The sequence below is a fragment of the Bubalus bubalis genome, chromosome 7, assembly GCF_019923935.1.
Source record: "Bubalus bubalis isolate 160015118507 breed Murrah chromosome 7, NDDB_SH_1, whole genome shotgun sequence".
NCBI lineage: Eukaryota > Metazoa > Chordata > Mammalia > Artiodactyla > Bovidae > Bubalus > Bubalus bubalis.
This window is the reverse complement of record NC_059163.1, coordinates 505,882-532,275: the sequence shown is the minus strand read 5'-3', so window position 1 is coordinate 532,275 and position 26,394 is coordinate 505,882. Positions and strand designations below refer to the sequence as shown.

The following is a 26,394-nucleotide window of genomic DNA, read 5'->3' as shown; positions in this document are numbered from 1 at the left end:
TTCCCTTCATTTTCTCTAATTTTCTTTTTCCTTTGGACTGCACAGCATGTAGAATCTTGGTTCCCCAACTGGGCATGGAACCCACATCACCTGCACTGGAAGCCCAGAGTCTCAACCACTAGATGCTCAGGGAAGTCTTTCTCTAAATTCTAAACTAATTACAAGTTCCTTGCTAAGTCACTTCAGTCGTGTCCGACTCTGTGCGACCCCATAGACGGCAGCCCATCAGGCTCCCCTGTCCCTGGGATTCTCCAGGCAAGAACACTGGAGCAGTTTGCCATTTCCTTCTCTAATGCATGAAAGTGAAAAGTGAAAGTGAAGTTGCTCAGTCATGTCTGACACTTAGCAACCCCATGGACTGCAGCCTACCAGGCTCCTCCGTCCCTGGGATTTTCCAGGCAAGAGTGGGGTGCCACTGCCTTCTCCTACAAGTTCCTTAGAAGCTACAAAAAATAGAACAGTCCTTTCCACCAGCTCTCCTATCTCTTTGTAAATGGGAAACAATCTTCTCTAGGTCAAGACTTTTCATATGCCCATGCCAGAGGCAAGCAAGGCCCTGGCCCCGCCTGGCGCACCTTCACCATGTGACCAGGTCAGCTGGTTCTGGGCCCCAGTGACACCCTACCCTGATCCACCAAGCCCTCCTGTCACCCTGTCCTGGCCCACCGATATTTTAGAACCCCACCCCAGGGTTTCCTGGCCCCCCACCTCCTGTTCCTCCGACCCCACTGGTCCCTCATGGCCCAGGGCCTCTCCTCTCCCACCTCCAGTCTGCAGCCCTCAAGGCCCCTCACCCTTCCCCACCACCACCAGCACAGAACAAGGGCCTCGTGACCGGTCAGCTCAGCGCAGCGCGCTCAAGGCCGGCACACGTCCAGTCTCCCTGTGGCCACCTCCACCCTTCGCCCGGGCACTGCCTCCTGTGGGGCCGCGGCCCCGGGAGGGTCCCTGAGACTCGGCAGCCTCGGCGCACCCACCTCGGCGCCGCCCGGGGGTCCACACGGGTCCGGGAGTACCACGCGCTGCAGCGCTGGAGTGAGTGCGGCCGGAACGCCTAAACGTTCCTCCTCCCTGACATCTGGCTGAGACAACCCGCAGGCGGCAAAGCGTAACCCTCACCCCGTCCCTTCCTGCTTCGGTACCTTACGGGCGCCTGTTGGCGGGAGCGGCAGACTCTGGCGCGCAGGCGCGGAGTCACGGCCTCGGGCCGGGCTCAGATCCCGCGCGCTGGTCTCGCGTGGTTCTCGCGCAGGTCTCGCGTGGCTCTCGCGGAGGTCTCGCGCGGCTCTCGCGCGACGGCGGCGGCTCGGCCCTGGTGCAGACATGGCCAGCTGGGTGTTCTGTAACCGCTGCTTCCAGCCGCCCCAGGCGACGTCGTGCTTCAGCCTGACCAACTGCGGCCACGTGTACTGTGACGCCTGCCTGCGCAAAGGTCAGGGCGGGGCGGGCGCGCTGGCGGCCCCCGGGCCCCTGGGCGGCGGCGCCCTGAGGAGGCGCCCCGAGGCGAGCTTCTTGGGGGAGGGCTGGGGCACGAGGGCCGGGGCTCCGGCCGAGAGGCCCGGGGTCGCGGCTCGGACGACCCTGGGCTGCGGCAGCGGGGCCGCCGGCACAGTGGGCAGCGCGGGGCCCGCACCTCAGCGCCACCCGCCGCTCGCAGCCCGACGGGCGCGGGGCGGGAAGCGGGGAGGCGGGTGCAGAGCGGTCTCCAGAGGACACGGTGGGTGTGAGGCCCGAAGCAAGCGGAGGGGCACCCCGGGCGGGCCGCGAGCTCATCTGCCCCCACCCCAGGACCTGCGAGCCCAGCACCCGCGCCTGTGGCGCCACCTTGACAGACGTTTTCTGTTTCGGAAGTGTGTTTATTGACCTGGAGAGCTCAGGCAGGAAAAAAGGCCTAAATGGCAACGCAGGGAGTTCTCAGAGTGACTGACCGGTGACACCAGCTCACAGATCAAGAATCAGAACGTCACCCCCCTCGCCCCCAGACCCTCTGGAGGAGATGGCGCCCAGCAGCTTGGGCAGCCGTGAGCGGGGGTCCAGCCGGTGCCAGGCTCACCCCACAGTCCTCCCCGCGCGGGCCCTGTCTGGACCTCTCCCTTCAGGACGCTCGGTGCACGCCTGCCCCTCGCGCCCCTTCCCCAGCCCGCCTGCTCCGGCCTGGCGCGTTTCCCAGCTCGCCGCCGACCCTCGGGCTCCTCCAGGCTCCGTCTCGACGCCGTGGTGGTGCCACAGGCGCGCGGGTGCTGGGCTCGCAGGTTCCGGGGTTGGGGCGGCAGAGGCGCATGCCCAGGTGGGCTGGCCGAGTCTGGATCCTGGCAGCCGGAGGACGCAGGACGGGGGGCAGGCAGCGCTCCGGGAGGAAGCAGAGCCCAGCACAGGGAGCCGTGTCCGAGCAGAACAGCCACCAGGGCTGGACAGAAGCAGGGCTCACGTTGGGCAGACTTGAGTCTGGGCAGCAGCTGGCCGGATTGGGGCTGCGGCTCCCCTGGCCATCCAGAGTGCCAGCAGGTTGGAGCTGAGGCTCAGGACCTCACGTGTGGAACAGAGGTGCCGGGGACAGCCGTGCAGGGAGACTCCAAAGGATTGTGAGCACACAAGGGTCTGGTGGTCCAGACAGTGGAGTGCTGTGGGGGGCGGGGCGGGAGGCAGGAGACACACAAGCCTGTTCTCACCTTGGCAAGAGCATTTCCTAAAGAAGCTGGGTGAGGCCAGGAGGAGGCTGGGGTGGGGAGAGACCGCCAAAATGTCAAACCAGGCCTCCCAGGGCAGTCAGGGCACCGGCCTTAGTGTGAGGATTACCTGCCTAAGTGCCCTGCGGAGAGGAAAGAGGGGTTGGCTGGGTGCTGGGAGGAGAGAGGGAGGGCTGGGGTGGAGCTAAGGGGGTCTGTGGGAGGGCAGGAGTCCTCTCGGAGGCAGTGGGTGGGAGAGGAGGGGAGCCCTCCTTTGGAAGACTAGGCCTGGGGTGGGGAAGGGGAAGCATCCCCCCAGGACACAGGAAGGGGGCCGAGCCCATCAGCCCTGGTGTGGGCAGGGGGAGAGAGGCACGCCTAATGGGGCCTCTTTCTCAGGCGATGACTGTGGAGGGGAAGCCCTGGGATTTGGCCATTGATGCTGCCTAGGAGGACCTGGGCCAGTCAGGTGTGGACACCTGGCCTCCGAGGTGCCTGGTGGAGAAACCGAGATCAGAGGCTGTGAGGACTGGGCAGGGCCACAGAGGAGCTGGCAGCGAGGGGGCTGAGGAGGGACCGCTTTGGGGTCCAGGGCCAGGCGGTGGAGGAGGGGCAGGGGGGAGTGGGTGGGAGGAGGCTGAGCATGGGCGGGGAGGCAGGGTGGCCAGGGGTTGAACCGCCTGGGCTCTCAGCTCCCAGTGGGGCCTGGCCCTCGCAGGAGCCCTGCTGCCAAGGCCGAGGGGCAGAGCAAAACCCTGGAACTGTCAGGTGGGGGGGGAGCTTTCATTTTGTAGTGCTTAAAATTTTCAGCTAAGTTATCCCCATTTTATTCCTATAAAATATGCTTGTGGGAAATAATATGGGCTGATCTAAGTTTAAGTGTTGTAGATCTGTATGGCCACTGTTTTGGAGCATATTTAGAAAATAAGAAAAAACAAATTGTCACTGTGTAATTCTTTTCAACTATGTGTATGCCCCAGGCTTGTCCACGGTAAGTCCTATAATCCTGTATACTTTTAAAAGAAGTACTATAATTTAAGGTCTGCATTTATATGTGTTTAAAGGCACTATTCACCATAATAAAGTTTGCTTTCTTTTGTAGGTAAAAGGGATGAATGCTTGATTTGTAAAGTTGCTTGTCGTACAGTTCTACTTTCAAAACATGTAAGTTGAAGTCTATAGTATGTTAATATTAACCAGTGATTCTTTTTAAGTATGACGTTCAATTTTTACTCAGTTGTGGTATCTACAACTTTTGTTGATTTGCTTGGTGTGCTGGGAGATCGTGCAGATCCACTAGTGGTTCTGAATACCTCACACAGCTGTCTCCTCACCAGAGCCTGAGCGCTGCTGGGGACGGTCGCGGGGTGCCGGCTCCTGCAGCTCCTCATGGTGGTGGGGTTGGTCTCCCTGGGGTCCATTCTAGTTAAGAGGGTCGAGGGAGTAAAGTTGATCCCTTCAAGTTTAGGTTCCAAGATGTGTATTTGATCTAATGTTTAATCTGGAAAAGTTCTTTTTCTGATTACAAACATAAAATTACTTCAAACCTCAAACATAACAGAAAACCATAACAGAATGTGAAAGTCTCCAACTCCTGCTTCCCAAGGACAACAGCCAGGAGTGTGGGTCCTGCTCTGGGTGTCGGTGGGATTCTAACAAAGTGGTGTTTCCCAGTTGATGTTCTAAAGTGTATACACCCACATTCTCTGAAAATGACTTCCTGGCGTGATAGGAAAAAACCTTTCGTTTTTTTCAGTTTTTTACTATTTCAGTCTTAAAATGAACATTTTTTCTTTTTTTACCATAGTTCTGCATACTTGTAAGAATATTTCTGGAGCATAAATTCCTAGAAGTGGGGGAAAGTGAGGCCTGATGGGGTGGGAGGGTGTCTCCCTAACCATCACAAACAAAAAAAAGAGAGAGACACAGGGGCATTGAGAACCCAAGTCTGACTGATTCCAAAGCCAGCCAGGGCTCTTAGCCACCACACTGCCTTCAAAATAGAGGGCATCACTTCGTTAAACCTCCTCCACTGAGTGCTTCCTAAATGCGTTTGCAACAGAACCCTTTTTCAAGGAACACATATTAATATCCCACGGTCCACACTTGGAGGAACTGTTCTCCTGTATAAACTTCTAGGGAGTGACCAGCGTGTCTTAGCTTGAGCCCAGCTCTGGAGTCTAGCAGACCCAGAGCAGATTCTTGTCCTAGCTGTGGGCTCCTGGAAGTCTCTTTCCCATCTACTCTGGGGCCCTCATTGCATTGTTGAAAAGATTAAATGAAATGACACTCAGACTTTTTCTGTTAATATTTCCTCCTCCGTGCGTGGGGCGTGCAGTCGCCCCTTCTGTGCCACTGGGGGTCCCCATCCCTGTTCCCCTCAAGGAAGCCCTGGGCCGTGGCAGGTCAGCACTGACGCCCTTGCCTGCCCCAGGGCCTGGGAAGGTCTCCTTGTGGGGCCTGGTCCTCTGTGGGCGTCAGTCTGGTCTCCATCACTGGGGTCCCTGCCTGCCGTGTAGAGCTCACCGGGGCCCTTGGAGGTGGGGGCAGCCTTCTGTCTTGTTTCCTTCGAAGTACGGGGCTCGGGGTGTTGGGTGCTGTCCAGGGTCTCGGGTGGAAGTCCGAGTCGGGGGCTCGCGTGTACTCGAGTGCCTGCAGCAGGTCCCCTGCCCTGCCGGCGCCCTTCCCAGCCCCTGCTCTGAGCGGAGTCTGGGGCCGCTTCCCCTGTAGCTGCCCCCACCCGCAAATCAGCTGCCCCCCTCTCCAATGAAGCGGCCACCCCCTCCCCGCCACAAGGTCCTCCAGCAGCTCCTGGGGCCCTGGCCCTTCGGGTGTTTCCTGGCTTCTGCGGGCCTCTCTCCCCGAGTGCAGCATGACTGTCACTCCAGCGGGGATGGGCCCGTGTGTGTCCTTGTCCACACCCCTGTGTCTCTGGTGCTGGCACGGGGGAGAGGAGAGGCAGGCGTGCCTGCAGGAGGTGTGCCAGTGGGCAGGTGCCAGTTCATGCACCCTCTTTTGTCACATTTACGCCAAAGTAGCTCAACACATACTTGTGAGAGTTAGAGATTGTGCTGGTTGCTCTTCCTGCTTCTGATTCCACCGTTTCCTTTGCGCCCGGCTGCCCCAACCCCAGCCGCCCGAAACTCCTCAGCACCACCCTTGGTCAGCAGCCCTTGGTCCCCTAGGAGGTGGCGCTGCCCCTTGCCCGCACCATGGCGTCCTCGGGGCCCCGGAAGCCGCTGTGATGGTGTCCTGGCCGGTCTCGGCCCTGAAGCACATGGCCCTCTGGACCCTGGAGGCAGTGTCGGCAGAAGCAGCCTTTTCTCTTTCAGACGGACCCCAACATCCAGGCGCTCTTCATGGGCGTAGATAGCCTGTGCATGAAGTACGCCAAGGAGACCTCCCAGGTAAGTCCCCAGGCCCTGGAGGTGGGGTGGGAGCCCAGTCTGCGCCCGCCCCCACTGTGGGAAGGCTGGGCACTGCTCCCGTGTCTGAGGGCATGAGACACAGCGGCTGCTTGGTCAGGACGCCCATGCTGCCTAGGAGATGGAGGGCTGGGCCGCAGCTCTGGGTCTGGAAAGTGGGCTGGGGGCGTCCAGACACTGGGCAGGGGGCTGCCTTTTCACGCTGTGTCTCCTGACACCCTCCCTGACCCCTCCTCGTGCCCGCACGTCCTCTCCTGACCCCTCCTCGTGCCCGCACGTCCTCTCCTGACCCCTCCTCGTGCCCGCGCGTCCTCTCCTGACCCCTCCTCGTGCCCGTGCATCCTCTCCTGACCCCTCCTCGTGCCTGCGCGTCCTCTCCTGACCCCTCCTCGTGCCCGCGCGTCCTCTCCTGACCCCTCCTCGTGCCCGCGCGTCCTCTCCTGACCCCTCCTCGTGCCCGCACGTCCTCTCCTGACCTCTCATGCCTGTGCGTCCTCTCCTGATCTCTCGTGCCTGTGCACCCTCTCGTGACCCCTCCTCATGCCTGCACGCCCTCTCCTGACCCCTCGTGCCTGCGCATCCTGTCCTGACCCCTCGTGCCTGCGCGTCCCCTCCTCACCCCTCAGCACAGACACCCTCAGCCTGTGCTGCTCCCAGACCATAACCTGGCCTGAGGACACACGTCCTCCCACCGTCCCAGGCTCCAGGGCGGCATGGCCATGGTCAGCTCCTCCGCGGCTCCTTCGAGTCCCAGGCTGGGCTGCTGTTGGGCGCGGCCTGCAGACTTTGGGCGAGTGTCATCGAGTCTCCCTCCTGTCTCACTCCAGCTGGAGGCTGAAGCCCTTTTTTGTTATGTTTGTCGGTCAGGCCAACACTGAGTCCCAGAGGCTGGCCCCCACCCAGGGCAGGTGGTGCGTGGCTGCACCCGAGCACACCCTAAGCCCTTGCCCGCAGTGGGGTGCTGCCACCTGATGGTCAGGGACCACCCCCTGCCCAGCCTCTTGCCCACGGTCAGCTTTGCCCATGGCCCTGTTCCTGCTGTGGCCTCACCTGTCCTGATGCGTCTGAATCATGGAGCCCTGCATGCTTGTCCTCACCAAGGTCCCCCTTGGAAGTGGCCTGCCCATGGGCCTTGCTGGGCCCAGTGCCTCGGGTGGGGTTCCCCGTGACTGGCTCCCAGACGCTGCTGAGCAGGAGCCCGGGGCCACACCCAGAAGCGGTGCTGCTCCTCAATTTGGGCCCTGCTCCAAGGCACGCGTTCAGAGGTCAGCTTCGGACATCGATCTCTCTTGCCCTGAGCTTGGGACCCTCGGGAGAAGTGAGCTGAGAGAGGTGACTGTCACCTTGTCTTGCTTCGGTGACAGGAAGGCAGCTTTAGACCTGTTCAGATCCCTCCCAGGGGCATGGCCCTCACCTCCGGTCCCACCCGGGAGAGGTAGAGGGAGAGGCAGGAACAGTCCCGGGCTGACGAGTGAGGACTGGGTGCCTGCCTGCGAGGGCCCTGGCGGGGGCAGCGGAAGTAAGGACCATCGGTGTGATCCGGAGCCTTCCTGGGACGGGGCCTCGGGGGCTGTGAGGACCCCTGCAGTGGCAGCCCTGGGCGCGCTCGCAGCAGCCTCTCCACGGGCGGCACTCCAGGCAGAGCCTGTGTCCACTGCCCCTCCTGTGGGTGGGGACGCACATCCCTTGTCCCATGGGCTGGGTCCCCGACGGCAAGGGCTCTGAACCCCTCTGATGAGGCAGCAGCCAGAACGGCAGGGGCTCCGGCAGGGTGTTTGCCCTCCACCTGCGGCTTCCCCCGCTCCAAGGTGGTCAGCCTGTTTGCACAGAAGGACGTCGTCCCTCCATCTGGACCAGACTAGTGAGCCCTGGGAGCATGCCCTGCCATGTGCACGCCTGGGGGCAGAGCCCTGGCGGCAGGGAGTGACTGGGGGGCGTTTTACATGATGTTTCCTCAACCAGCTTGCTCAGTACTGTCTCCGCTGTCTCTCAGCTGTGCAGAGATGACAACAAGGATTAGGCCCAAACAGTTCAGTTCAGTGTTTCAGGAGGGTGCGTGTCATGTGAAAACCCCAAGGTTGCAGAATATCTCTCTCTGGGGCCTTCCCTGGTGGTCCAGGGGCTAAGACTCTGCGATCCCAGTGCAGGGGCCCGGCTTCGATCCCTGCTCAGGGAACTAGACCCCGCATGCTGTCACTGTGGATTTTGCATCCTATAAGGATGGAAGAACCCTGCATGCCACAACCAAGACTCGGCACATCCAGATAAATACATGAACGAACAGCTCTCCCCTCCCACAAGTGTGTCAGTCATTCTCTCCTAACATCTGTCGGCGCCTCCAGGAACAGTCCAGGCTCTGCTCCATAGACATGGAGGTTGGGGCTCAGAATAGGTGACCAAGGGTGGTGCTGGTTTCAGGCACCGTTGGCCTTGACCGGCTGGCTAGTAAAGGTCACTGGGCTCTCAGAGCAGTGTGGCCCTGCCAGCCGGCCTGGTGGCATCCCTGCCCAGCAAAGTCCCGGTCGGGGGGCTACTGTGATCCAGTGGCTGCTACCTGACGGACGGCACGTGGTGACTGGCCTATGTGGGTTGTGTCCTGTCCTAAGTCCTGAGCACCACTGAAGCCACGTGGAAGGGAGGCAGAGCAGCCATCACGCCCACGTGGTCTTCATATGAAACCTGTGGCACTCACCACTTCTGGGTGGAGCTCGCCCGGCCACGGCTGCCCACTGAGCCTGGGGTCTGCTGGCTTCTGCTCTGGCTGCTGGGCAGTAGGGGGGCAGTGTCTGGGGAGGAGCCGGGGCTTTGGGAAGCCCCTGGCCTCAGCCTCTGCAGCAGCTGATACAGGTTGTCTTCTCAGATCTCAGAATTTCAAGAAAAGCACAGAAGGAGACTGTTAGCCTTCTATGGAGAAAAGGTAACTCCAGTCAGCAGGCCACAGGGAGCGAGGTGGCTGTGTTACCCCGTCCTGGCATGGGCCACTGGGTGGTGTCTGCCTGCAAACGCTCAGCCCGCTGCACAGTTCCTCTCTGAGATCAGCCATGCAGCCACCTGGGGACCCAACCGTGGTTTCACCTCCACCTTGGGCATCAGTACGGACCCATGGTCACCCCACGGTTTCTGTGGTGCTTTTTCATAAATGTGAGCATAAAGTTGTTCTGGCCGATCTTCACAAAAGGAGGTTTAGTGCCCATTTGCTTATCCCCAAAGCATCCTCCTCACTTGGTTTTGAAACTCTAAAGAAGGAAAGTAAAGCTTTAGTGAAAACAGATGTGGAGCTTCAGCTGTGACTTGGGTTGAAGCCTCCTATTGGGCTGTGTGGGTGGAGAGGAGCAGGGGGTGGGCATCGGGAGGCGCTCTGCCTGACGGGCGCTCTGCGGTTTGGTTTGGAGCGGTGCTGGGCTGGGCTTTGCACTTCCTGGAGAGATTCCTAGAGCTGGTTTCCGACACACCTGGTGACCTGCTGCTGCTGCTGAGTCGCTTCAGTCATACGTGACCCTGTGTGACCTCAGAGACGGCAGCCCACCAGGCTCCCCCGTCCCTGGGATTTTCCAGGCAAGAACGTTGGAGTGGGCTGCCATTTCCTTCTCCAGTGCATGAAAGTGAAAAGTAAAAGTGAAATGGATTTGGTACAAATTCTTAGAAAAAGTGCAAGGGCCACGGCCATGTCACTTGCATTCTGATTCCTGGTTTAAGAACTTGAGAATTCTCTTGTTCCCTCCAAACTGTCACCTGGCCTGTGTGGTAACGGGAAGTCACTCGATTGTGTTCAGATTTCTCAGTTGGAGGAGTCCCTCAGGAAGTCGACGCTGCGGGTGGAGCAGCTGCAGAGGTGAGTCCTGGGGGCGCGTGGCGGGGAGGGGCGCGCGGCGGGTGGGAAGGCCTGGTGTCTCCAGATTCAAGTCTGCCTGTTTGCCTCGGTCTCCAGGTGGGGTGTTTCTGGCATGGTGGGTTCTGGGCCAGGCCCCCCTGCTGACCACTTCACTCCGCTTGCACTGGTGTGGCTTGCGTCTCCCTCCAGGAGGGACCTGTGCCCCCCGCCTCCACAGCTGGCACCCTCACCCCAGACCACGCTTGCCCAGGTCTTCCCACCTGCCCCAGTGGTGTGTCTGCTTCTGGCTCTGTCTCGGGGACCGTGGACGCTTGTCCACCCCACACACCAGCACCCAACTTGTTTCACGGGGTCACCTGGAAGCAGGCACGAGTGTCCTTTTGGAGCTGGGCCCAGCAGCCGGTCCTGCTCAGCAGACTTCTAGGGAGCGCCCACTGTGTTCTTGTGGAGAAGGCGATGGCACCCCACTCCAGTACTCTTGCCTGGAAAATCCCATGGACGGAGGAGCCTGGTGGGCTGCCGTCTGTGGGGTCGCACAGAGTCAGACATGACTGAAGCGACTTAGCAGGCAAGCAAGCAAACACTGTGTTCTCGGCGCTGCCTGCTGTGGGTTCTGGGGACTCAGGGGAACCCCTCTGGGGTGGACCAGGCCCATGCAGGTTCCCGAGGTGAGGAGGGGCCAGGGCGTATCAGGGAGAAATGCATCATTTCTGTTTTCCTTACTTCAGGTTGGAAGGAATTAGCTGGATGTAAACGTTTGCGACTCAATAATGCCTTTTCTCCATCTGTTTAGGGTGAGGTCGTCACAGCAAACAGCTTTCAGCACAGGAAACACTACAGCTTCAAGTAAGTGGAGTGAGGCCTGGAAGGGGGAGGTGGCGGAGGGGCCGGTGCGCCTGTGGCTCCAGCACTGGGCCTCTCGTCGCAGCGCCCTCAGCAAAGCCGAGCGGACCTCCTGTGTTCCAGCCCCGCGGCTCGTCAGCCTCTGAGAGGTCTGCACCCTCAGCCCCCGCCCCCAGCGCAGGCACTGGGCACAGGTGCCCCCTCGCCGCTCACTCCCATCCCCAAGCAGAGGGGTGGGCGGGGTGGCCACGCGACCGGGCTGGGCCCTTCCCGGACTGGGATGGGAGGGCTGGGTGGGCTGGGCCGGTGGCAGCCTCTGGGACCTAGAGCCCCCGGTGGAGTGTTTTTCTTGGAAGTTTGCACTTGGGCCCGTGGGCAGCAAGGCTGATGGGGTGCCCTGGCCATGCCCGGCAGGCCACACCCCCGTCCCCGGCTCTTCAGAAAGTAGGGAGCAAGGCCCTCCTCCCAGCTGCCCTGTGCACCTGCGGGAAGGCCTGGCCCTGTCCCCACCAGCCTGGAGCAGCTTAATTAGGGAGTGGGCGTGGCCAAGCACTACACACGTGAAACACGTGGGCCAGGCTATGGGGTGGACAGAGACAGTGGTCCCGCCCCGGACGTCCGGCAGGAGGTGGAGGAGCCCTGGGACGGTGCAGGTGGCGAGGAGGAGCCCAGAGGGGACGACGTTCCCGGGAAGGACAGGGGCTGGAGACAGGAGGCCCATTCCAGCCACACCACGGGTGCCTCTGTGTCCGTGGGCAAGTGTGTCTGCTTTATGGGCTTTGCTGGCCTGGGTGGGGCTGTGATCACCACACTCTGGGAGTGCTGAGCAGCTGTAGGGAGGGGGCCTGCAGGGGCTCGTGTGTGCACATCTGCGCATGTGCGTGCATACGTGTTTCTGTTACTTTAGTGCAGTCAGCCCGTGACTGGCTCGCTGTCTGTGTGACAGGGTAGAGTCCATGGAAGCTGACCTCATGCCCTCTCCGAGGAGAAAGGTGAGTGCACTGACATCACGCGTGTGGTCCCAGGCACTTGGCATGCGTGGCATTTCCCGGCGTAGATAGCTGTCCCACGGCCCCCGTGCAGAGGCGGCCGGTCGCCAGGCGGCTCCAAGGAGAGGCCTGGGGGGAGGCCCCCTCTGTCGCTGGCCTGGTGGCCTCGTGACACCTCAGTTCCTGCTGCTGCTGCGCTCACGCCCCCTCCAGCCTGGGCAGCGGCAGTGCCCACTGGATGCCCTGCGCCTGCAAAGTCTTCCTGTGTACCGTCATGGACCCTCCCGCGAACAGAGGGCCCTGGCCTGTGAGGAGAGACGACGCTCAGATTCTGCCTGACAGGAGCAGTTTTGTCCCCGTGCTGTGACTGACTTCTCAGAGTCTGCCTGTGCCGGACACGGGGCACCAAGTGCAGGACAGGCCAGAGGGCCCCGGAGGGGCCAAATCGGAGGGGCTCTGAGCACAGCGGCCGCGGGAAAGCCGTGAGGAGGGGCCTGGTCACAGCCAGCCACACCACAGCCTCGGTGGTGAGCGAGGGTCATGCGGAGCCAGCCTGGCTGTCCCGCGGATGCAGGGAGCGGTCCTCCTCTCGGGCTCTGCGAGGTGTCAACCTGCGCTGGGTGGGCGGGGGCTGGAGCCCAGAGGCGGGGAGGTGCTCCTGTGGGTGGACACTGGGTTGCTGGGCAGTGCGACCCCACTTGCAGTGTTGGGGGTCCCTCTGAGGCTGTCATCCTGCCAGCAGAGGTGAGGCTGGGGTGGGGGCGTTGGCAGAGGGGGCCCTGGACTGAGGCCGCCAACAGCTGGCGCTCACCGCGTGATGGTGGAGCGAAGGAGCCCTGTGGTGCCAGGCACGGGAGCGGGGCGAGGGTGCAGTGGGGGCACCGGGGGTGGTGGCTGGTGGGCAGCAGCAGTAGTGCCAGGCTCAGGCTCCTGGCCCCCACCAGCTGTGTGCCCCCCACCAGGCCCCACCGCACAGTGGGAGGGCTCGGGGCATCGGGGTGGGGTGGGGCCCCGCCTGGCGGGTGCGCAGTGCAGAGCGGGCCTGCCCTCACCGCCGCCTGCCAGCATCTGTCAGCATCTGGATTTCAAGGTGACAAGACGCTCCCAAAGTGAGGATTACTCAGGATTTTCAAATTCCTAATGTCAGCCAAGAGCTTCGTTTACTTTTCCTCTCGTGAGATCCTTGAAGTCGCCAGTGGAGCCTTCATCCGCTCACCACCTGGGCCCCGGGGCTGCAGGCGCAAAGCCGCCAGCGGCCGTGCTCTCGCACACAGCGTTGACGTGTGTCAGGGAGATGTGACTGAGGATCTGTGTTCTTAGCAAACAGGGACAGTCTCTGCTCCTGAGCCAGTCTGGAGCGTCAGCGGTTGTTTTCTCTTTACGAGGCAGCCTGAGGTCGCCACTGGCCCCCCGAGGATCTCCCTGCTCAGCCCACCTCGGGACGGACGCATGGGTAAGTGGAGACGCCTCGCCTCGCCCAGACCCCAGGCGCTGCAGGGCCTACCCTGCCCCAAAGCAGGCCGCTCCTGCAGGCCCAGCTGAGCGTGCCCGGGCCGCCGGCCCTGCTGTCCTGTCTCCGGGCACAGACGTCCCAGTGCCGCTGCGCCTCCTGGCGGCTGTCAGCGTGGCCGCGGGTGAGCGCTCAGCCCTTCCTGGGGTCAGCGTGAGCACCAGGCTCAGGCTCAGGCTCACGCTCAGTCCCTCTCTGGAAGTTCCCTCAGTGTCGTGGTGGTGGAAACGCACACGCGTGAGCCGAGTGCTGACTCCTCTCCAGCCTCAGCGCCTTGGCGCTCTCGCCACGGCTGTTGCATCTCTGCCCTTGGTTTTCTGTGCTCTCGCTGGGGCTGAGGTCCTGAGCGTCACCCCTGAAGTGTAGGTGTTCTGCACTGCCACCCTGGCACCTGAGCACCTGGCTGGCGCTTGATTTCCTTCTGCCCAGCCTCAGAAGGAAACCGTGCGTGCAGGTCAGGGCTGCGCCTTCCTGTCTCCCTGCCCGCGCTCTCCTGGGATCTCAGGCCGTCAGTCGCTCCTGGGTACTTCCTCGCCTCCTGCCCACTTCCATCCTGTGCAGCTGGCATGTCCACCGGTCAGGGTTCCAGCCGCTTGTTCCGTGGACACAGCACCTCTCAGCCCCTGTGAAGCCTCCTCTCCCCCGTCCTCAAGCACTGCCTGCTTCCTGTTGACCCGTTCCGTTGGTGACTGAGGCAGCCTTCCCTCTGGGCAGTGGGCATTCTGGGCCCCCACCTTGGCATTGCCCTGCAGGGGTCGGTCTCATAACAGTGTCTGCAGGCCCAAGGCACCAAGCCCGCTGCTAGGGGCACCTTCCCCTTGGGAGCCCGGGGTCCAGCGGATGGTGACCGCAGCTCCCCACGCTGTCACAGCCAGACCTTGTGGCCTCTGTTCTGTCCGTGTCTTTCAGAGTCCATAACGGAAAAGAATAGATTAATGTGTAACTGAGACACACATCATACGCTTAGAACTAGACAACATTGCGAGTAAACTGTACTTCAGTTTTTAAAAAACAAGGGAAAGGACCGTTTTAAATCTGGAGGAATGGAAGCATTAAGAAGGCATTTAGAGGGCAACAGAGGCCGACGGGCGGAGAGCACTGAGGTGGAGAGCAGACGGCTGGGCGGCAGCGGGAGCAGGCGCTCGCCGGCCCCTCCCATCCCGCGCTGAGCCGCCGGCCTGCCAGTAAGAGGCGACCCCAACCCCCGAGACGCGCTCCAGCGGCAGCGCAGACGCGGTCAGGGTAAAAGGAGTGAGCCCGCGCGGGATGACGCCGAGAAACCGACCAGCAGCGGGGGAGCCTCCTGGTGACAGGACCGCAGCGCTCACGAAGGTGTGCACACCAGGCCGCGGCGAAGGTGCCCGAAGCAAAGGCTGGCGGGTGCCGGGAAGAGCCGAGCGCATTCCGGGAGCGCGCGCTCCTGCTCAGAGGCAGAGACAAGCAGTGAAGGGGACACGCAGCGTCGGCCTTGGACAGTGTCTGGTGTGAGTGCCCGCCAGGGCAGAGACCTGCGCCTGCTGTACGCTGTCTGCGGGGGACCCGCCTCGTGCCCGCAGGTGCAGACAGGCTGAGACACAACTCAGGTGCCTCTGCGAGCAACATCCTCCCCGCAGCAGGTACCCGTGCACCCAGAGGGCAGGGCCCCTTCTGGACGGTTCAAGTCCGCTTGTCAGACATAGTCGTTAGTGCAGACGCCCGCAAGTGCATCAGGCCAAAACCACAGAGTTTTAAAAGGAATCATCCCTTCAGCCCTTATATGGACGTTCACTGTTGGTGATTGATGGAACTACTAGGCAAGTGACACTAAGGTCAGCAGCACTTACCTGATAAGCACTGTGTCCCCAGCAGTGGCGGGGCGCAGAGGGGCTTCCCAAGGTCAGCTTGGACGTTCTGTGAAGAGGACCTTGCAGTGGGGTGTGAGACAGGCCCTGACACTTGGGAAGGACTGTTTACACGGAGGGTATTTTTGGGGCCAAAGTGGAATTAAGTTGGAAATCAGCAACAGAAAAAAAAAAATCTAAGAATAAAATATTTGAAAACACAATTATAACTACCTTATGGATCAAAGGAAAAACACAAAGCCTTTGACCGTGTGGATCACAATAAACTGTGGAAAATTCTTCAAGAGATGGGAATGCCAGACCACCTTACTTGTCTCGTGAGAAACCTGTATGCAAGTCCAGAAGCAACAGAACTGGACATAAAACAATGGACTGGCTCAAAATTGGGAAAGGAGTACATCAAGGCTGTATATTGTTACCCTGCTTATTTAACTTCTGTGCAGAGTACATTATGTGAAATGCCGGGCTGGATGAAGCAAAAGCTGAAATCAAGATTGCCGGGAGAAATAGCAATAACCTTAGATATGCCACCCTAATGGCAGAACTATACTGACTATACAGTGGAGGTGAGAAACAGATTTAAGGGACTAGATCTGATAGACAGAGTGCCTGATGAACTATGGACTGAGGTCCGTGACATTGTACAGGAGACAGGAATCAAGACCATCCCCAAGAAGAAGAAAAGGAAAAAAAGCAAAATGGCTGTCTGAGGAGGCCTTACAAATAGCTGTGAAAAGAATGGAAGCGAAACGCAAAGGAGAAAAGGAAACCCATTTGAATGCAGAGTTCCAAAGAATAGCAAGGAGAGATAAGGAGATAAAGAGATAAGGAGAGATCACTTCCTCAGTGATCAATGCGAAGAAATAGAGGAAAACAATAGAATGGGAAAGACTAGAGATCTCTTCAAGAAAAGTACTCTTGCTTGGAGAATCCCATGGACGGAGGAGCCTGTTAGGCTGCAGTCCATGGGGTCGCTAAGAGTCAGACACGACTGAGCGACTTCACTTTCACTTTTCACTTTCATGCATTGGAGAAGGAAATGGCAGCCCGCTCCAGTGTTCTTGCCTGGAGAATCCCAGAGACGGGGGATCCTGGTGGGCTGCTGTCTATGGGGTCGCACAGAGCCGGACACGACTGAAGTGACTTGGCATAGCATAGCATAGCAAGGGAACGTTTCATGCAAAGGTGGGCTCAATACAGGACAGAAATGGTAGGGACCTAACAGAAGCAGAAGATGTTAAGAAGAGGTGGCAAGAATACACAGAAGAACTGTACAAAAAAGATCTCCACAACCCAGATAATCACGATGGTGTGATCACTCACCTAGAGCCAGACATCCTGGAATGTGAAGTCAAGTGGGCCTTAGGAAGTATCACTAGAACAAAGCTAGTGGAGGTGATAATTCCAGTTGAGCTATTTCAAATCCTGAAAGATGATGCTGTGAAAATGCTGCACTCAATATGCCAGCAAATTTGGAAAACTCAGCAGTGGCCACAGGACTGGAAAAGGTCAGTTTTCATTCCAATCCCAAAGAAAGACAGTGCCAAAGAATGCTCAAACTACTGCACAATTGCACTCATGTCACATGCTAGTAAAGTAATGCTCAAAATTCTCCCAAGCCAGGCTTCAGCAATACGTGAACCATGAACTTCCAGATGTTCAAGCTGGTTTTAGAAAAGGCAGAGGAAGCAGAGATCAAATTGCCAATATCTGCTGGAACATGGAAAAAGCAAGAGAGTTCCAGAAAAACATCTATTTCTGCCTTATTGACTATGCCAAAGCCTTTGATTGTGTGGATCACAATAAACTGTGGAAAATTCTGAAAGAGATGGGAATACCAGACCACCTGACCTGCCTCTTGAGAAATCTGTATGCAGGTCAGGAAGCAACAGTTAGAACTGGACATGGAACAACAGACTGGTTCCAAATAGGAAAAGGGGTACGTCAAGGCTGTATCTTGTCACCCTGCTTATTTAACTTCTATGCAGAGTACATCATGAGAAACGCTGGGCTGGAAGAAGCACAAGCTGGACTCAAGATTGCTGGGAGAAATATCAATAACCTCAGATATGCAGATGACACCACTCTTATGGAAGAAAGTGAAGAAGAACTAAAGAGCCTCTTGATGAAAGTGAAACAGGAGAGTGAAAAAGCTTAAAGCTCAACATTCAGAAAACTTACAATCATGGCATCTGGCCCCATCACTTCATGGCAGATAGATGGGGAAACAGTGGATGACTTTATTTTTGGGGGCTCCAAAATCACTGCAGATGGTGATTGCAGCCATGAAATTAAAAGACGCTTATTCCTTGGAAGGAAATTTATGACCAACCTAGACAGCATATTGAAAAGCAGAGACATTATTTTGTCAACAAAGGTCCATCTTATCAGGTCTATGGTTTTCCCAGTGGTCATGTATGGATGTGACAGTTGGACTATAAAGAAAGCTGCGTGCCAAAGAATTGGTGCTTTTGAACTGTGCTGTTGGAAAAGACTCTTGAGAGTCCCTTGGACTGCAAGGAGATCCAACCAGTCCATCCTAAAGGAGATCAGTCCTGGGTGTTCATTGGAAGGACTGATGCTGAAGCTGAAACTCCAATACTTTGGCCACCTGATGCGAAGAGCTGACTCATTGGAAAAGACCCTGGTGCTGGGAAAGATTGAAGGCGGGAGGAGAAGGGGAAGACAGAAGATGAGATGGTTGGATGGCATTACCGACTCAACGGACAGGGATTTGGGTGGACTCTGAGAGCTGGTGATGGACAGGGAGGCCTGGCATGCTGCTGTTCATGGGGTTGCAAAGAGTCGGACACAACTGAGCGACTGAACTGAATGGCAGAAAGTGAAAAGAAACTTGATGAGGGTAAACGAGGAGAGTGAAAAACCTGGCTTCACTCAACATTCAAAAAACAAAGATCGTGCCATCTGGTCCCATTATTTCATGGCAGATAGATGGGGAGGCAATGGAAACAATGGCAGATTTTATTTTGTTGGGCTCGAAAATCACTGCAGGTGGTAAGTATAACTGACATTAAAAGATGTTCCTTGGCTGGCGCTCCGGGTGTGAGAGTCAGGTCGGACCGCCCAGCCTGCGAGGCGCTGTGCTGTCCTGGTGCCAGCCTGAGAACCCTGAAACTACCATTCCCCCGCTGGGCAGCGCCATGAACAGAGCGGGTATTCCAGCAGGACTGAATTCGGAGAAGGTAGCGGCTCTGCTTCAGAAACTGAATTCCGACGCTCAGTTCGTACTGGCCCAGAATGTCGGCACCACTCACAACCTGCTGGACATCTGTCTGAAGAGGGCCAGGGTCCAGGGTACTCAGCATGTGTTCCAGCACACCGTGCATCAGAACGGCAAGCCTGTCACTGACCAGAAGAATTGAGGGCGATGCTGGATCTTTTCTTGTCTGAATGTTATGAGACTTCCATTCATGACAAAATTCAATATTGAAGAATTTGAATTTAGTCAGTCTTACCTCTTTTTCTGGGACAAGGTTGAATGCTGTTATTTCTTCTTAAATGCTTTTGTGGACACAGCTCAGAAAAAGGAGCCTGAGGATGGTAGGCTGGTGCAGTATTTGCTTATGAATCCTGCCAATGATGGAGGACAATGGGATATGCTTGTCAGTATTGTTGAAAAATATGGTGTTATCCCTAAGAAGTGCTTCCCTGAAACTTACACCACAGAGGCAACCAGAAGGACGAATGATATTCTGGATCACAAGATGAGAGAATTCTGCATACGACTACGGAACCTGGGACACACTGGTGCAACGAAAGAAGAAATCTCAGCCACACAGGACTCCATGATGGAGGAGATATTCAGAGTGGTATGCATCTGTTTGGGTAATCCACCAGAGACATTCATCTGGAAGTATCGAGACAAAGATAAAAACTATCAAAAGACTGGCCCTATAACATCCTTGAAGTTTTACAGGGAACGTGTCAAGCCGCTGTTCAATATGGAAGATAAGATTTGTTTAGTGAAGGACCCTCGGCCTCAGCACAAGTACAACAAACTTTACACAGTGGACTATTTAAGCAATATGGTCGGAGGGAGAAAACCTCTATAACAACCAGCCCGTTGAGTTTTGAAAAAGATGGTTGCTGCCTCCATCAGTGGCAAACTGGGCCTCGATGACGTGAACGTCTGTGACCGTGAGTTGGTGTTCGGCGTCTCCATTGAGAACGTGAGTAAAGCTGAGAGGCTGACTTTCGGCGAGTCACATGACCCATGCCATGACCTTCACTGCTGTCTCAGCAAAGGATGATCAGGAGGGCACGTTCATAAGATGGAGAGTGGAAAATTCCTGGAGTGAAGACCGTGGCCACAAAGGTTACCTGTGCAGACGGATGAGTGGTTCTCTGAGTTCCTGCGAAGTGGTGGTGGGCAAGAAGCATGTCCCTGAAGAGGTGCCGGCTGCACTAGAGCAGGAGCCCGCTGCCCTGCCAGCCTGGGGCCGTGTGGGCGCTTTGGCCAAGTGATGCTGCCTCCAGCGTTTCCTCTTCCGTGGGACCTGAAGTAGCTGCAAAAGATAGATCCAGGGACTGAAGCCAAAGTGACATAGGTGACTGTGTGTTCCCATGGGACAGACTCTTGGATTTCTACTCCAGGAACCTCTTTGGGAAAGTGTGCTTTATGCTGAAACAAAAATTCTTAAAGAAAAAAAGGGAAAGCTCAGGTCACACTATTTACTCTCCTCATCTCCAACAGCTCCGGATCTCTTAGCATTTTAATCAGATCTAATTGTCTGTCTTAACTCTGTCACACCGGTTTGGTGCTGTGTCTGTGTTAATAGGCTGGAGAGGATGAGCAGTTGAGGTGTGTGGAGAGAAAGCAGACCGACTGCTCCTTGCTCCTGGAGCAGAGTGGGGGGACGGCGCCCCGACATTAGAGCTCAGAACTGCATGCTGCCTGACAGTATCTCTGCTCCTCCAAGGTGGCAGTCACTGAAGTCAGTTTTTGTCAAGGTAATTCTATGGCCTCGAATAGCCCAGGAATGGGAGGTTGATCAGAATTGACATGATGCCTTCCATTTGTTCTGAACTGTGGAGAACACGGCTCTACTTGAGTCTTGGTTAAGTAGAGGGTTAGAGAAAGTGGGTGAGAGAACAACCAAAACCTTATCATGATCTGAATTATAATCATTAGAGGGAGCTCTCGCCAAATGGTTCAACTTTTGCCTCTGGAATTGGGAGTTGGGTGGGCACAAAAAGGGGATATCATTCATTCTTTCTGACAACTAGATGGTGCTGAGAAGCTTTTGAATAAAACACTGTGCTAAAAAAAAAAAAAAAAAAAAGATGTTCCTTGGAAAGAAAGGGAAAGTGAAAGTTGCTCCATTGTGGCCAACTCTTCGCGACCCCATGAATCCATGGAATTCTCCAGGCCAGAATACTGGAGTGGGTAGCCTTTCCCTTCTCCAGGGGATCTTCCCAACCCAGGGATCAAACCCAGGTCTCCCGCATTGCAGGTGGATTCTTGACCAGCTGAGCCACAAGGGAAGCCCAAGAATATTGGAGTGGGTAGCCTATCCCTTCTCCAGGGGATCTTCCCAACACAGGAATTGAACCAGGGCGGATTCTTTACAAACTCTGGGAGATAGTGGAGGACAGGGAAGCCTGGCGTGCTGCAGTTCATGGGGTCACAAAGAGTTGGACACGACTTAGTGACTGAAGAATAAGTGCAGTGCGTTTCCACATGAATCCTAAGATCCACTGATCAGGTTGCACCTGTGGGATTTTGTGGGAGCTCGTGGTTTGGGGGTTGCCCTCTCAATGAGACCTGACAGATCTACCTACTTCCTGGTTCCTAAGTGACCTGAAGAGCTGCCATTTTCAGCGAATGAGTCTTACGCTTTTGTCATAAACTGGAACCTGAGGAATGAGCTATTTGACAGTGGAATTTTCCTTGTTGAATTTTGGATTGGGTACAGCATGCAGGAGGCATCTTTCTGTCCTTTGCTTTCACCCATTTGCGTCTTTGGACCTAAAGTGTGTGTCCCGTGGACACGCGTGGTTGGGTCATGCCCGTGATCTCCGCCTCTGAGTAGAGCGTTCAGTCTGCTGGGTCAGCACAGCTGCTAATGGGTTTGGACTGCCTCTGCTGCGCTCTGTCTGCCGTGTGGGGCTCCGTGTTTATCCGGATCTCCTCAGCTGCCTCCTTAGGCGGTCACCGCTCTTAGTGCGCCGTCTGCTGTGGACTGTGTCCCCTTGAAGCTGTGGCTATGTTTGGAGCTGGGGTTTTCTGGAGGTCAGTGTGGCCCTGAGGGTGGGACCTAATCCCGTTGGATCCGTGTCCTCCCTGGGAGACGCACACGTGGGAAGAGGTCACATGAGGACACAGCCTGAAGGCGCGTCTGCAGGTGGGAACCGGGATCCGCCGGATCACCAGGACTCAGATCTGCCTGTGCCCTGCCTGGGACACCCGCCTCGGGACTCTGGGAAACAGAGATGGTTGTGGCTGAAGCCGAGCCTGCAGGGCAACGTGGAGCCAAGTCAACCAGGGGACACCGTCCTGTGGTTCTCGTGCCTCGGGAGCCATAGCCTCTCTTGCCACCCGACCAAGTTCCGATCAAGTGGTTTCCCCCCCATCTGAGAGGCTCTGATGACGTGGAGCCGCGGGTGACAAGAGCCCGCAGTCCGGCTCTCCTGCTTCCTTTAGAAATGCTCACTGTCTTAGAGGCAAGAGGAGTCAAGCCTGCTCCACAGGCGTCTGCACCCGCCTCCTTCCCCGTGGAGCCGCGTGCCTGTGGTGTCCCTCTTCCGACCCAGGCGCAGTTTCACTGGGGCAGCTTGGCCAGCAGTGAGCTCTCCGAGGTTTTGGCTGCCTGTGAACAACGTTGTCTTGAGGATGCGCTCCCTGGGCAGAGTCTCAGTTGGCGGCATCGGGCAGGGTTGTCCTGCTGTCTGGCCTCGAGTTTCTGACCAGGAGTCGCCATCAACCCTGTGCTCATGTCCCCGTGTCCCCGTTTGTGAGGAAATACTCTCTTTGCTGAGGACTCTCCACCCTTTGCTCATTTTGGAGGGCTTTTCAAAATGGTGCAACTCCTGAGGCCTTGCCCCACTCTCCCGGGATGGCTGTGGCTGGTCTGGGGGTCTGCGTGCTGGCCACGGTGCCGTGCCCTTTCCTCCTGCTCGTGACCCCAGATGCAAAGCCACAGGGTCCCAGCCACCCTCACGGCCCAGGCGAGGGAGCCCCCTCCCCAGCCTGGTGGCAGTGGGTGTCCGAGTGCGAGGCTGTCAGCTGCCTTGGCGGTGTCCTGGAATGGTCCAGTCTCCTCGCGGATTTCAGCTCCGTGGCAGCTGAAATCAGTTCTTGGCAAGCACCCCTGGAAGAATCAAAGCCATGGGACCGTGGCTCGATCCCCTTCCCAGTCCCCCTCCACAAGCCTGTGTGCAAGGCCAGCCATTCGCCTGTCTCAGTCGCCCAGCTGTCAGCGCCCAGGGCCTTGTCCAGAGGACCCCCGTCCTGGTGTCATGGGCACGAGCACCCCACGTGCCTGGCAGTGAGATGTACCCTCTTTAAGTGTCAATATGGTTTCCATCTGAATCTTCCAAAAGGAAATCTTGCTAAACGCCCTCAGTTACGCCCCCTGCGTTCCTGAACCGAAACCTGGCCCTGACCCGGGGACGTCCTCAGCGGGGCGCTAGCCTCCAGGCAGGCTGCAGCTCCGGCTCTGCGACAGCCCCTCGGTGCCGCCCGGCCCTGCCGCCGCCTCGGCCTGCTGAGCACGTGTCGGCACCTCAGGACAGAGACCCCGGGGTCCCTGATTCTCAGGCAAGACCCGAAAGACCACCAACTGTGGGCCTGGCGCCTCTCTTCCTGGGCTCAGACCGCTGCCCACACAGCCCGTGAGTTGTTGAGCTCCTAGGGCCTCGGGGTTCTCGGCGGTGTTAACAATAGTCGTCCCCACAGAGTCCTGTAAAGCACGGGTGAGAAGCTGCTGCCGCTGGCCATCGGGGCTCGAGCGCGTGAGCGCTGAACACAGGGTCCTCCCTGGGAGGCCAGCAGCGGGGGCGCCGCGGGCCGGACGGGCTTGCAGTCCCCTGGAGCAGGAGGCAGGGCTTCTTGGAAGGCATGGCCGCAGGCCTGGGACAGAGCCAGGGCGGGGGCTGGCCCTGGAGGGGCAGCTGGGCACACAGGCTGGCGGGTGGCAAGGCTGCCCCACTTGTCTGGGCTGGGTGTCACCGCAGACAGGAGCCAGCCCTGGCCTGGCTGCTCTCACGTCAGAGGTGCGCACAGGTCATGGGCACAGCGGGCCCACCTCTGAGAGCCAGCCCACCTGGTGGAGAGGGGGGGTGCCGTCCCTCCATTGTCAGCAAGGCCCCAGGTTGTCAGACCCTGTAAAGCCCCCAAAACAGCAGGCGTGATGAACACAGCTGCTGAGATGGCTCATCTTGGCTGTCAGCTGTTCTGGGGGTCTCCCACCTGCAGTGGGCTGTGTCTTCACAGCGCACACTGCCCCCGGCAGAGAGACAAGACCTCCAAGGCCACGTGCTGGGAGAGGCACTCACCCTCTCTGATCCAGGTTGGTCACAGAAGGGGTACGTGAGGGAACACAGAGGAGCCTCAGCTCAACGCTGGTGTCCTCTTTCCTGCTTCCTCCTGTTGCAACTCCAGAACTGAGATGCAGGGGAACTCAGGTATTCGAAAAGAACAGTTTTTTCATACTTGCCCCCTGTGTGCCTGAAGCACACCAGGGACCATTTACATCTTTAACAGAAGCTTCTTACTAGCCGGGAGGGGTCAACGGCAAAAGTCGGAGGGTAAGCCTCTGCGCCTTGGGTGGAGACCGCACAGCGGTCCAAGCGCCTGGCATTGCCTATGGCTACCACCCTCCTCGGAGCCAGAGGGGCCTCCCTGCCAGTGGCCCTCAGGATGGCATGGGTCCAGATGTGGACTGAGAGCCACCGCACACAGGAGCATCCTTCCCAAACGGACCCGCGGGCAGCTGGGTGGGGGGCAGTGGCATCAGACTGCTCGGGTGAGAAGATGGGCGCTCAGGGGGTCCTGGGTGGGGGCGGCGATGGGCACAGCCCCCCTGACCTCTCACTGCAGGCAGCATCGCCCACCGCCCTCAGCACCTTGGCCTGACGCCCCGATGCTCCAGCGAGCCCCAGTCTCCCAGGTAGGTCCTGCCCTTGGCTCCTGGGGGCACCAGGACCCTGCCCATACCATCCCGGGCTCTGAGGGAGGCTGTGCTATGGGCACTGCTTCACGTTCTTGAAGCTGAAAGGCGACATGGGTCACCATCACGAAAACCGTGGAGGAGCCATCCTGGCTGCAGGACCCCGGGGGCGGCAGGGTCTCTTGACAGGCAGGTGGCCACTCTGCGGGTGCTGCCCCTACTGCCCTGAGGGGCTCCAGCTGGAAAGGCCCATGGCGCGCCCAGCCCAGCAGCACCATGTGCAGGGGCAGCCGTGCCAGGCGCAGGCCGCCTTCCCGGGGGCTCTTCAGCCCTGGGAGCCCAGGCAGTCTCTGCAGACAGCAGACCCTTCCTTCCCTCTCATACCTCACCCAGAGCGTGTCTACACTTTGCCATTTAGCACTGTCCAGACCCCTGGCCCCCTGCCCATGACTGTCAAAGCCATCCCCTCGCCTGCCTGAACACAGGCTGCAACCCAAACCTCCGTGAGGCCACCTTCACCCTACTCCATGCCCTCTGACCCCCAGAGAGCCAGCCCTCAGCTCCATGCCCTTTGACCCCCAGGGAGTCGGTCCCCCTACTCCATGCCTTCTGACCCCCAGGGAACCAGCCCCCCGCTGCACTCTCTCTGACCCTCAGACAGCCAGCCCCACTCTGTTCTGTGCCCTCTGACCCCTAGGCAGCTGTCCCCTGCTCCACGTCCCCTGACTGTAACTTGACTTTTTTAGCATCAGCACAGAGGACCCTGGGAGTCCCATGTGGATGCTCTGGGCCCTAGGAGTGAGCAGTGGTTCTTAGGGCCTTGCCAGGGTCACCACAGTCCAGAGTGGGCCTCGCATGAGGCTGCCTGCTGGGCGCTGTGTGGGGGCTGCTCCCGCTGGACCCGTGGCCCCAGGCTGGCTGTGTGCCCTTGGAAACTGAGAAGCAGCCGACCCTCGAATGACTATGGAGTCAAAGGCACTGCTGATTTTATCTATCAAATTTGCTGCTAGGATCCCGGTCCTGCAGATGCCCTGTGAGTGGCCAAGGCAGAGCCTGGTGCCTGCGGCGAGCAGAGGGGCAGCACCCAGGCAGCCCATCAGCATCTCAGGGCTGATGCAGAGGCAGCGTCCAGGTAAGTGGGGCCCAGGGAGCAGCCGGAGTGCAGGCCCCGAGAGCCCCCGCAGCCCCTCGCAGTAACCCTGTCTCTCTCTGCAGGACCTGCAGGCCTCAGGGGGCTTGCACATGAGTGCCAGCAGGCTCACCCTAGTCTGGGTGTCCGTGCCGCCAGCCTGCCTCTTCCTGACAGAGCGACTCGGCCACGAGAGTGAATAAATGGCCTTCGGGCTCTCTGGGGCAGCAGTGTGACGTGTCTGCTCTTTATGCCGTAGAACCTCCTTACAGGCAGCCAGCCCCCGCCTCCCTGCTGGGGACTGCGACAGGCTTCTGGGAGGCGGTGGGCTGGTCCAGGCCGCTTCAGGGATGAGGCTGGCAGTGTGGCCTCATGGGTCGGACCCGCTCCTGAGCCCTGTCATGTGCGGCTCGTCTGTCTCCAGCCGTGGGCTTTGCATGTGACCTCCCGTGGGCCAGGTGCGCCCTCCTTGCCCCAGGTGGCTTGGGACATGGTGGGCTGGAAAGAAAGAACTACAGTCTTCACGTCACAGTTAGCTGAGACCTGCCGCCAGAGCCCTAGATCCTCTCATCTGGGTCAGGCCCGCGGCCAAGCGCAGGCGATCTTCCGCCCTGGGGAGCTGAGCATGGCAGGCAGCACTTTGCTCTGGCCTCCACGCTGCAGGCGTCAAAAGTGCTCCTGAGGGCACAGGTGGCACCGAGCCAGTGTGCCTAGGCGCGCGCCTGCAGGGTGAACACGACACCCCAGATGGGGATGTGGGCGCTGTGCAGGCCAGAAGGTCCCAGGGTGGACGGCTCGGCAGGAGGGGCGAGGGGCGAGGGCGGCAGGACCAGAGGGGACGCGGCGGCCACAGAGGAGCCCTTGTGATGCCGCCTCTAGGCTTCCTGCAGGTGGAGCCCTGGCTCCGTGGGTCTGGGGCCTGGTCGTCCGTCCTCAGCTCTGAATTCCCCTCTTCCATCACCTTGTCTCCCTTTTCAGAGAAAAACCCCGATGCCATGTTTTTAGCGTTGTTTATTCTTTACCTTTGG

At 58.4% G+C, this 26,394-nt stretch overlaps 1 protein-coding gene and 1 pseudogene across 6 annotated transcripts; both read left to right on the top strand.

Annotated features, from left to right (window-relative positions):
• The first annotated feature begins 1,170 nt into the window (after positions 1-1,170).
• Positions 1,171-25,593, top strand: RNF212 (ring finger protein 212). 6 transcript variants are annotated; one of them, XM_025290488.3, is made up of 13 exons: positions 3,295-3,434; positions 3,647-3,657; positions 3,769-3,830; positions 5,999-6,073; positions 8,952-9,008; positions 9,847-9,923; positions 10,717-10,769; positions 10,852-10,915; positions 11,713-11,758; positions 13,145-13,208; positions 24,168-24,237; positions 25,248-25,369; positions 25,453-25,593. In XM_025290488.3, exons 1-13 carry the CDS (start codon positions 3,310-3,312, stop codon positions 25,563-25,565), a joined length of 939 nt encoding a protein of 312 aa, XP_025146273.3. In that variant the 5' UTR covers positions 3,295-3,309; the 3' UTR covers positions 25,566-25,593. The 6 variants fall into 6 exon arrangements, with proteins under 6 accessions (XP_025146275.3, XP_025146271.3, XP_025146269.3 ...); XM_025290487.3 differs by having other exon boundaries at positions 10,852-10,960; XM_025290490.3 differs by lacking the exons at positions 3,295-3,434; positions 3,647-3,657 and adding an exon at positions 1,171-1,432 and having other exon boundaries at positions 9,865-9,923; positions 10,852-10,960.
• On the top strand, positions 18,024-20,435 carry LOC102407470 (annotated as a pseudogene).
• Positions 25,594-26,394: the final 801 nt, after the last annotated feature.

Excerpts from the sequence above, each read along its gene's own strand:
- RNF212 (XM_025290484.3), top strand. The coding sequence starts at position 1,324 with ATGGCCAGCTGGGTGTTCTGTAACCGCTGCTTCCAGCCGCCCCAGGCG. Across the intron at positions 9,009-9,846 it reads TAGCCTTCTATGGAGAAAAG|TCACTCGATTGTGTTCAGAT; the intron begins GTAACTCCAGTC and ends GGTAACGGGAAG. Across the intron at positions 13,209-24,167 it reads ACCTCGGGACGGACGCATGG|GCAGCATCGCCCACCGCCCT; the intron begins GTAAGTGGAGAC and ends CTCTCACTGCAG.